The 12,156-nt window shown below is 31.0% G+C and overlaps 1 protein-coding gene across 1 annotated transcript; it reads right to left on the reverse strand.

Moving 5' to 3' along the window:
- Window positions 1-1,572: 1,572 nt before the first annotated feature.
- Window positions 1,573-6,505, reverse strand: LOC111631353 (venom serine protease Bi-VSP-like). Its single transcript, XM_023375584.1, has 8 exons — window positions 6,382-6,505; window positions 5,562-5,626; window positions 5,359-5,432; window positions 5,219-5,277; window positions 5,057-5,145; window positions 2,258-2,499; window positions 1,910-2,046; window positions 1,573-1,829 (listed from the first exon to the last, which is right to left on the reverse strand). The coding sequence occupies exons 2-8, from the start codon at window positions 5,576-5,578 to the stop codon at window positions 1,644-1,646; spliced, it is 804 nt and encodes a 267-aa protein (XP_023231352.1). The 5' UTR covers window positions 5,579-5,626; window positions 6,382-6,505; the 3' UTR covers window positions 1,573-1,643.
- Between the last annotated feature and the right edge of the window lie 5,651 nt (window positions 6,506-12,156).

Genomic DNA, 12,156 nt, shown 5'->3' on the forward strand with positions numbered 1-12,156 from the left:
TCCTTTACATTTATTAACGTCACCTATTCTTTCATAGTATTCTTTAATATTACAGCTGAAAAAACTAAATATATATTAATAAAAAACGAGCATTAGATGGAATAAAGTAAAATATTATACTACTATTTTGATTTGTAAACATATTTCTACTTTTCTTAGTTTAAAAAACTTGTGTAGAGGCATTATTATGTACAGTACATAAGCATATGCCTATAGTAAAGAATAATTTACAGGTGAGATTAAAATTATATAATCACGTAATGATTTACACGTTAAATATTATATGTGAAGAGTATATTATATTTATATATAATAAACAACATTATGTATGACTAATAATTTATTTATTTTACCAGTTTTTCTCTCATCAATCCAAGAGTTTGTAAGCAGTATGAAGTCCACCATTCACTTCTATTTAGTACTTGTTACTGTAATATGTTTCATGTTTCATTATATCCCAGCACTTCATTCTTCGTTGTTCTCTTACTACTTTTCTCTCCGTCATTCCTACGGATAATATTATAATCCATTCAAAATGTCCTAATAAATGTCCTGTCTGTAATAGATATCACGTTTCTTCGTTTAATTAAAGTATTGAGAATGCTTCTGATTTTTCTTGCTCTTCTTCTAAAACCTATTTATTGAATAGTTTCACAGTCCAACAAATATACCTTATTCATTTCCTCCATCATATTTCAAAGACCTATAGTTTTGTCGTTTTTTTTTCCTGCAATGTAGGTTTCAGAGCCCATAAGATTACTTTACAAACAGAACATTCCGGTTAGATTTTTCTTCACATACACAGAGGTATTCTGTGATATTAGCATATTTTTCATACTGTAGAACACTTTTCCTTCTCCCATATAACTCTCCATCTTTTCACACCTTCTGTCAAATGTTATGAGGATTCCCAGGTAACAGAAGATCTCCAATGTTAGTTTTTCTCTTCCAATGTTATTTTACCATGTCTTTCGTTTCCTCTTGAACGGAACATACATTACTTGTTTCATTGAATGATTTACTTTCAAGTTGCATTGACCGTCATTGAGTCGTAAGATTTCTTAATGCTATCCGTAGTTCTTGTCTACAGTTTGTATTCAGAAATATGCCATATGCAGAAAGTCTTCATGATTTTACCGTTTATCTTTATACCATTGTGATTAGTTTAAATGTATTCCTTCATAGCTTCTTTTATATAAATGTTGAATAAAATTGTGATAGTCCAAAGTTTGTGTCTTTCAGAATTCTTTCTTTTTGCTTACTTTTCATGTTAATGTTCTTTGATCGTTGTACCTAGTAGCATTAACATATACCCAAATACCAAAGTACCAAACTCCAAGTAGCAATTAATAGATTACTTGATCTTACTTTGTTATATTATTCTTTTCTATCTACAGTAAATTCACAATTTCTTTAGAATATTGAACATTGCTGTTCAACAGGGGCGAATCCTGACGAAAATTTTTGGGCATGCTGAGAAAAAACAACGATTACATAATTGGACTGAAAATACAATTATTCGTCATTTTAATTGTAAATATTGTTATCCAAACTAAATTAAAATAGTGCAATTTAAAGTTCGATGCAGAATATAAATTTATTTATAATTGAGAAATATGTCCATATTTTTTTTAATTAATTAATCAACGTACATTAACATATATCGGGGTACCAATAGTGTTATTGTGTATGAAATCAAAATAAGCACTGGTTGACATGTAAACGTCAGGTTCATGATCATCAGTGCTACAACTACTCAGAACACCAATAATAATGTATCTTCCCGACTGATTGTGTTCTCTGATCATCAGTGGTGAGCCGGAATCACCCTGTAAACAGAAATAAATTATAATATTTAGTAGAATACCATTATTTGTTACATCAATATAAAAAATGTTAAGAATTTTACATTCATTCCATGAACACCAGGAGTTACTGTCATAATTTCTTTTCCGGTTGAAGTAAAGTTAAACTTATTTGATGGTTCTTGCGGGTCCACTATGTTTACTTTTGAAACACGGAGAAATGAGGTTTTATCTCGTTTACCTGAAATAGATAAAGCAATTATTTGTTTGAATGTAGTTGCTGTTGTGGTGCCATGGTCCAAGCCATGCTATTCAAGTGGTTAATTAAAAAAGATTTTTGCTTCCTGTAAGTATGTTTAAATACATTGATATAACAACACATTTTAAAAATGTATAAAGAAATAAAAATGAATCAAAACTCCGTAGGATTTTAATATAAATAGTAAACTTACTTTGACCAGTTAACCCCCAACCAGCAAACGTGGCATACCCTTTAGTAAATTTTAAATTTCTTGGTGGTAAAGCAATTGTACTGATATCGTCAATACGAGTTAGAAGAATCAGAAGTGCAATGTCATTGTAAAATATTCCTGGGACATAATCTGGATGTAAAATTCTCTTTGCAAATAGTATTTTCTCTCCTCGAAATTTATTAACGTCTCCTATTCTTCCAAATAAATCTACCATTTCATCTCTAGTGAAAAATAAATTTTTAAATAAATAATTATTAAGCAATGTAAAAACGCAATGCATAAACATTTATAAAATGTATTCACATAATATATATTTTTTATTATTGTGATTTATAAACATATTTTTGTAGACGTATAAAATATGTAAGTCTATCTATGCAATGTTACGTCATCATGATTCTTTTTAAATATTTATGCATTTTTACATGAGTGCAAACACAGGAGCATACACAAATACATACGCCACACATACCCAAACCCTCTTGCCCAAAAACTCTACCGGAAGACTTTCAGTTAATAAGCTCGATTATATGACTTGGATGCTGTTGTGAATATTTTAATATTTTTTTAATGTTTGTAGAAGTCGAATCCTACAACGAAAAGTCGCCGTCCAGATCATTTTTAATGTGTAATTTTTAATAGTGTTTATCGGTCGAGTTTTTTGCTTCAAGTCGCCTAGTGTTTAGTAACTGAATGGAATGTTTGTTTTGTTTAGGTACGACAACGCAACACGTGAACAATCTGCCTAAAGTGTATGCCTTCCGGAAGGGTTTTTAAAGGGTAACTGACTCTATTCAGGCGTTACTGACGTGGAGAAAACCCGAAAAATTCCACACGATCAGCTTGTCCTGGCGAGGTGCGAACCCACGACGAAACTCCAAGTGTTCAGGGAACTAAATCGATTAGCCCCTGAATGGAGTAAAGAAAATTTAAAGGACATAAACATTGTTTGTATTGTCTTTATTTTGGAAATAAAAATAATTCCGGGCTCGTGTATGATTACTTTTTAATAATTTAAGAATGTAATTCATTGCTTGACTGTTTCACGTTGTGCAATAGCTTATTCATAATGTATAATTAGACAGTTTCTTTTACAAAAAAATGAGATTGGCCAAAATTGGTATTGGATCGCGTAGGCAGGACAAGCACGTGTGTTCAGGGGGTTGAGTTGTTCCAATTCAAATCATATTCCAACTTGTTAGATGTTCAAGTACAATAAGATGATGCCCTACACTTTAGCAATTTTGATTGACATTATGCTTAAGATTTATTAGACTATTATTAGAATTACACTCAGGGCCGGATCATCGCATAGACAAATGAGACAAATGTCTAGGGCCCGGTTTTTAGAAGGGCCCGATCAAACTGTCTATTTTGAAAAGATTTGTAAATACTTTTCTGTTGGACAACAGTATATAATAAACAAATAAACAAAAACATATTGCTTTTTATATGGTTATTGTGAATTCTAAAATCTAAAGAAAATCTACGTGGGTTGTTCAAAAAGTTCCCGAATTTTTTGAATAGCGCGCCTCCAGTTTGTTATTTTTAATCCGCTTAGAGGCGTTGTGTTCGCGGAAACTCCCCGAGTAACCTCCTTCAACCCGTTTGTTGATATCTTGTTTTGGTGATTAGCTACGACCGTTTATGTGAAGTGGTGTTTGTAGGGTTCGGCGAAAATCGGATCCGCGGAAATCAGCTCTTTGAAAGAACAGCGTTGTTCTGTAAAATTCTGTGTGAAACTCGGAAAATCCTTCACGGAAACAGCCACCTGCACCAAAACAGCTCGACAAGTTCGCTCAAATGTTAAGGTGATGTTGACTGTTTTTTCGATGAAAAGGAGGTTGTGCATCACGAATACCTATCTATAGGCCAGACAGTCAACACGGAGTACTACCTGGTGTTATGAAACGCCTAAGAAACAAAATCAGGCGAGAACGGCCCGAACTTTGGAGGAGCAGCAAGTGGTTTCTTCACCACGACAACGCGCCGGCTCATTTGTCCCTCAGAACACGAGTTTTTGGACAAAAACAAGACCGCTGTGCTTCCACACCCACCCTACTCACCTGATGCGACTTTTTCCTGTTCTCCAACAAACTAAAAAACACGCTCAAATAAAAAAAGACTTGTCACCATTCCAGAGATAGAAAAAACGACAGAGGAGCTTATGAGCATTCCGGAAAAAGCGTTCCAAGATGTTTCAAAAAGTGGAAACACCGTTGAAATAAGTGTATATGTTGCGGAGGAGACTACTTTGAAGGGGACCCTGACAAATAAATTGTATGTGAAGTATTTCTTTTTTGTAATAAATAAAGTTCGGGAACTTTTTGTACAACCCTCGTATTCTTATGTTTCTTCTTATTGAAAGTAAAACACCTAATAATTTAGAATATTCTTTATAGCGATGAGAATATTATTAACTATATGTATTCTTAAATCCTGTGAAATTTTGTTAAATAATTTCGCTTTTATTTTTTATAAAGCAGCTGCAGTGTCCGTATGAAATTTAATAGAAATAATAGTAACAAGATTTATTAATTGAAAGAACCGGGAGGGAACCCGGAAGAAGAAAATGTCTAGGGCCCCAAAGTGGGTTAATCCGGCCCTGATTATACTTATGTTATACTAATTTACCTATTTTAATTGTATTTCTTAAAAATATTCTTAAAAATTTTAAATAAAATTGAATTCATATCTAACACTAACGAAAAAAAGTATCAAAATATTTAACGTCCAATTAGATTTTTATTCATTAATATTAAAATAATCATTAAGTACCTATCTATAATATGCGCTGCTCCAACTAATGTTTTCGGTGTTATTAACGAAAACCCACCACGAAATTTATTTTTTTCGAATATGGATACCTAAATTATAAATTTATTTATAGATAAAAAATTATTTGTATAAATCTTGAAGAAGCGATTAAAAAAAACTCACTAAGAATAGTAATTGGCCTTTTTCTGCAAGCGAACCGCCAACCATCCTACGCACAATTCCTGAAAATATTCAAAATTATTTCTCAACCAATCACGATAATTTTCACATAGTTATGTGTTAATTAACACTGTTGCTCTTACCCGACTTGCTTTCATTTTTCTCACATAAACACAGGAAATATTTAGCACTTAGGAAGAAAAGTAATAGTCCAAAGCTATAATTTGTAAACACTTAAATAAAAATATAGTTTAAACTCAACGAAAAAGTTTATATTATTACAGTATTTTCAACATGTCTATGACAAAAATTGAAATATTTATATTATAAAAATATAAGAACATACCTCAGGAAACTCTTCATAGTTATCACCCAAAAACAACGTTGAAGCTTTATGACTGTTGACAGCAACTGAAATATAAATATTCTGAAAATAAATGTTCTTTTTCATTCTATCGGCCTCATGAGAAGAAGTACTAGTTCAAACCGTCTAACAGTACTAAGTTAAGAGTAACGAATAGGTTACGTAAGAATATTCTTAAATTCTTAATAAGTTATTTTAAAAAAATTTTTCTCAGTTAATGGGTTTATACAAGAAGTTATTATTCAGAAAAACTGAATCAGAGATGAATTGCATATACTTTGATATGCCGATAGACTATCACCAAAGAGCTATCTTTAACGTGTTTTTTAATACCAACCAGTTTCTAATCATTAACACCATATCTACACTACGTATACCTAAACAGTGTATTTATTTTAGAATAAGATAAATTTCAGATTTGCAGAAAATATTTTCGAATTGTTCTCGTGGTATTTAACCCGTGTTTAACAAAGACATGAAGTAAATGTCAAAAATCTTTACGTTGCCAGAGCGTTAATAGGGTTTAAACCCGCAACCAATTACCATATTCAGTGGTTTCATCAACCCTGCCGTTGGTGGGCCACGAATTAATTTCGTCACAATTAATAAAGGACAATACGGATGTAATAAAAAGAACATCTTTCAGTACTGGCTAGCAGCAACAACTGTAAACAAATCCATAACAGAAGAGTGGCGGTACTTCTCACAGCAATGTCTCATAAATTTAACTATTTATACGTTAATAGCAATAAATTATATTCCGTCTAGCCTGTAATGTGAATATAATTGTTCTAAAACTTACCTTTCTGCAGTAGAAGCGATGATTTAAACCATTTCTACACTAGGACGAACATAACGAAGTAATAACAACTATATAAATAAGAGAGTGGAATCCTCTTTACTTCATATAATATGACAAAAAAAAAAATAAACAAGTTTACCTCATATTAAGGAATTTGATCCAGAAGTATCATATTCATTAAAAATACGACAAATAAATGTGTTTTATTTAATAATATTGACTGTTATATATTCGATACACTGTAAATATTGTCTGTACACTATTTTTTCCTGAAAAACATATTACATTTTTTAAAACATTAATACTTCAGTTTGGTATTACAAACATATTACTTTAGGTATCGTGACTAGTAAGAAAGCAAAAAAATGTCTAGTTTTATAACTGGCTTTGTTTATGATTCTTGTAATTTTTGTCTGGATTTGCTATTTTGTATTATTAAATTTTAGAAGGGAAAAATAATGTAAAAGATACTTTAAAATTTGTTTTCTTAATGTTTTAGTTTTTATAAAAAGTTTTCACGTTGCATTATTAGAGAAAAGTGACAGGTTTCCTTCAAAAATATCATTTTATTTATTATGTTATTTTTGTACAGTCGTGGTATCGGAAAAATCTGTAAACAATGTAAATTTGGTGTGCTCTCCTACTTACCTGCGGCCTAGTAGATAAACCACTGAACACAGGGTCGCCTCATCAACTGGTTGGCCAAGACTTTTCCGGGTTTTCTTCGCGTGTCTAACACCTATTTGGGAGCTTGTCTATCAGACTTCAATTGGATTGACAAATAAAGAAATCCAAAACTTTTTGGCGATCTTTCGAAGGAAATCTTTTGTTCAGGGGATTCCTTTTGGGAGATTGCCCAAGGGAATTGCCTGTAAGAAATTTGCACTTATTTATATTCTGTATATGCGAAGAGAAATCGGAAAACAGCAAGCCGACAGCTGTTAAGTCAGGTATGAACACGGATGAAAAATAAAGTTAAGGTGAATTTTGAACCATCTGAGTAAACTTAAGATTGTAATTTCATTTAAAAAATTTAATTTTTGTTTACAGGGTGATTCTGGCTCACTGTTAATAATTACGGATTGTTTAGGAAAATAAATTTTAATTGACATTTTGAGTAGTTTCAATATGAAAACGCTGATGTATTAAGTATCAACTAAGTTACTTCGATTTCATAAATATGATTAGCGTTGGTAACCTCATATATATGTTAGGTAAATGAGAATTACAAAATAAGGGAAAATATACAGGGTGTCCCTAATTAAACTTGACATTTCTCAGCTAGCTAAAGCAAAAACTATTCCAAAAACCACCACTAGATGGCGTATTATAGCTTTATACAGAACTTAACAATGAGAAACACAAGTTATCTGTGTTAAAAAAAAATGGCTATCATTCTCTGCTACCATCTGAAAGCGTAAAACAGCTTGTTCGACGATTGCATGCAGTGTATATTTTTGAATGTTATGCACATGGCTTGAAATACATCATAGCAGTATAGTATCTCACTGTTAAGTTCTGTATAAAGCTGTTGAGGGCTCCACCAGAGGATCTCCGTAGTGATGACGTCAGCGACACCGAAGAAAACTTACTTTTTCCTCTGGTGATTCACGAGGTCAGACGTACACAGATAGAGATGCAACCGCATCGACCAGACAAAGACTATAGTGCCTGACGACCATAGCCTACACTGTAATAAGTCTTGTAGTGGTGGTTGTTAGAAGTAACTTTTTTGTAATAGAAAAAATTCCATTATCCCATTAAGGCATTCCCAAACTTTCATGGCTTTCTAAAGAATACTTTTTGCTGTAGCCAGCTGGGAAATGTCAATTTTAATTTGGGACGCCCTGTATTTATTGAATTCTAACTAAATCTGTTTTAGTTTAAAACAAGTAGTATGCCACGAACAATTTTACTGCACTATTCGAAATTTGACTTTCAAACTCTCAAACGTTTGACTTTTGTGTAATTATCTTTAATATAAGTAAATTTTAGTTTTCAAAAATCCTATAATGAGTTCCAATTTCGGAATCAAAAAACTGGTGGGTCGTAAAATAATTTTGCGTTAAACTCATTGTTATTAATTAAATAAGGAATTGTTATTATTATAAATGCCAATTTTTTTTCAAAATGTTATTTATATAAACAGCTTTGTTTACATCACTTTAGTGTTTTAAAATAGCTTATCTGATCCATCAATAAATAAATTAATCATTTTATTGCCTTGATGTTTATCAAATTTTAAATGGTCATGTTGGGAAGAGGAAGAATGTGGAAAGAAGAGTTCTTGGGAGGTGCAGTGTAGAAGAAAGGAATGGAGAGGGAGAAAGACTAGTCAATCGTGCTGTGGCTTTTGACCTAGCGCTAGTTAACACCTACTTTGAAAAGTAAGCAAATCAACTGGTTACATACATGAGTAAAGGTAGATCCAGCAAATTGATTTTTTTCTTATGCCTCAGGAGACATCTGAGAGAAGTGAGAAACAGTAAGGTGTTAAATGGAGAAAGTGTTGCTGCATAACATATGTTATAGTGGTTTGTGACTTTCTTGTATGCCATTGTAAGAATTGTGTTAGACAGATTGAACGAAGGATCAAATGCTGGAGATTAAAAGAGGAGGAATTAAGCAAACAGTTTAAGGTAAAAGTGTTAAAAAAATCCAGTTCCCGGATGGTGTGCAAAAATGGTGGTTGCTAAATAGTAATTGCGTCTTGAAATTTGGAGAAGAGATTTTGGAAAAAACTTTAGGGAAGTGATCGCCAGAAGGAAAGAAACTTTGGTGATGGAACGCTGAGGTACAAGCTGCAGTTAAACAAAAGAAAGAGAAAAAGAAAAGGTGGGATTTGAGGGGAAGGCCGAAAGATAAAAAAACTTACCATTTGGCAAATAAAATGATTAAAAAGGCGATGGCTATTGCGAAAGCAAAGGCTTCTGAAGAGGCTTATAAAGTTTTCGAAAGCAAAGGCGGTGAAAGGCAGTTGATGAGAATTGCCAAAGCAAGAGATAAGGCATAAAAAAGATTTTACCTCTATTAAAGTGATTAAACAAGCAATTGTCACTTCTTGAATCTTACTTAAGGCATCAATCATAAAAAAACCTTGTTGAAAGCATGCCAAATTGCATTTTCAGTGTTACTAGTAAAGGAGGTGGGCAAAACAAATTACTAAATTAAACTATTTTGTAATATATAATTTTTTTACATTCATTTACTAATCCATTCTATACTTTTGTGGTGCTTAAAATCAGTTTGTTACAATTTCTGCTGTTTGCTGCGATATTAGGAAACTATGTGTTTTGACAAATTATGTTTTCCTAAATCCCCAACACTCGGTAACACTTTTGACAAAAATTTTTTTTTCAATTTTTGAAATGTTTTTTAGGTCCACAAATTTTCGCAAAAATTTTTGCCCGCCCGAAAAAATTTTATCACGATTTTAATTAGTCTTTGATAAGGCTCGATTAAGAGCCTTATCAAAGACTAATTAAAAAAAAACTAAGATAAGGCTCGATTAAGAGCCTTATCAAAAGTGATTAAACAAGCGATTAAACTAGAACTTATAAAAAGTGATTAAACTAGAACTTAATTGTTTTTAATGGGATTTTTTTTTAATCAAATTTAATTCATCGTTCTAAAGTTCTAGCGCATACATTTTCCTTCGGTAAAGCTATTTAAAGCTACTTTCTGATGTCAAAAACGACCTCCAAAAGTTTTAAAATTTTTTAAATTAATATATTTTATTTTATATAAAGTTAATTAATGAAAGGGGTAGGAAATCGCAATAAAATTTTTAATTTTTTAAAAATATAAATATTTTTAAAAATTATAGGCCTAGTTAGTATTCAACCTACCCGGGGAAATCCGACTCCAGCTGTTCTCAAGGTCATCCAGCTGTATAAACAATGACTCATCGATGTTAAATTTCTCAGAAAGGCGAGACATAGGAACTTAAACTTCGAAGCTTTTTCTTCAAAATAAACGCATTTCTTTCGTTACTTTCAGTTTTAAGTATATTTTTTATGCTTAATTACATTATAATTAAAAACAGGTGGTCGTTAAGGGGTTAATTAAAACTCAAGTCGCCTACAGAATTGATAGTTAGGATAAACCTTTAAAAAATGTGACTATAAGCTATAGTTGTCTCCACATCTTTACATAAGTCAAACAGAATGTGTTTTTAGGGCAATTTTCTAACTTCTTATACTACATCGACTGTCGTCCTAGATCGTTAAAATGTGGCTTAGTAGAAAACTTAAATTTCTTGAAATTGCATCATGCATAATTATTTGTTTGCAAGTTCTATTTTTCGCTATTATCCTGTATCTTAAATACTAGACTTGTAATTCAATCACCACTAGTGTAATATGTCTAGTATTTAAAGCAGTGGATAATACACGACAACAGAACTTGTAAAAATGTGTATATCACTTTACACTAGAAAATATTGAGAAATTGAATCTGTTACAATACTGAATTACTAATAGTGTAAAAGGAATTTAATTTGAAAATTCCAAGATTCTTCTCAAATAATTATGTGCCTTTACCAGATAAAATTCATTGGTTCCATTGAGTGAAGAAATGACGTTTAAAAGTTTCAAATATTCAGAATATTTAATTGGCTGTTTTTATTTTCTTTAGTGCGATATTTAACTTAATATTCTAAAATTTTCTGTACATTAATCGAAAAAAAAAAAAATTAGTTTGCGGTTACGAACGGGTAGAACGTAAAACGTATCCTACACCAGTCGTGTGATAATGAAAGATTTAAGTTTATTTTTAAAGTCCATTTAATTACATAAATTTAAATTTTTATATATCTTTAACATTCAAAAATACATAGTATTGAGTTTTTCCTTAAATTTTAGCATATATTAATCAAAAGTATACATGCTGCATTTTAAGAAAATTAAACATTTTTACTCACCTTTCTGTTGCCTAATTACTTCGAAACTTTTAATCGATAAACATTTGAATGAAAGTAAATGCCGTATTTACTGAGCACGTAAACAAGTTAATATTTATAAATATTATAAAGTCTCTGTAAATCCGCACGAAAAATATATAAATTTTCGGTTTAGCGGTAGACCATCACACAGCAGATAGCTAATTACTTCTCTTTATTTAATTACTGTATATGCATTTCGGTCCTATTAAAGAACCCTCTTCAGTACATTTAGGTACACAGCTTGGATTCACATTTCATTAGCACTTTCATATCAAGTGTATTTAGTAACGTTTTCTGATTGTCTATGGTCGTATTTCTAAACTACTATAATAAATATTATTCTAGATTAAAACATTATCTATAATTATACACAACAATTCCAAATTTTAAAAAATCATTCCAAAAAATTTTAAAAAATAAATTTTAAAAACATTTTACATAAGATTCTTAAAATTGTGATTAAATATAACTTATAAAATTTAATTTTTAAGTAACATACCGTTTACAATAAATCATACTCTAGGCTTCTGTTCAACGGTCCGTCGTTGGTACAATTCTAAATGACACACCCCCTTTGACTATTCTACGTCATGACATCATCTGTCAATTTCCTCTATTACAGAATACCATCTTTGATCTATTTGCATTCCGTTAGATACATTTATTAATTGATTGTTATTTTTATTATTATATTTCATTATTTCAACATGCTCTTTAAATTTTCTCTTATAAATATTCTTTTCATTATGTAATATTTGTACATTATTTTTATCTAATTTACAATTATTATTCTGAATTACGTGATTATACCATGGTGAATTATTATTTTTTAA

Source organism: Centruroides sculpturatus, unplaced genomic scaffold (assembly GCF_000671375.1).
Source record: "Centruroides sculpturatus isolate CEXI.00-Female unplaced genomic scaffold, Cexi_2.0 scaffold392, whole genome shotgun sequence".
Taxonomy (NCBI): Eukaryota; Metazoa; Arthropoda; class Arachnida; order Scorpiones; family Buthidae; genus Centruroides; species Centruroides sculpturatus.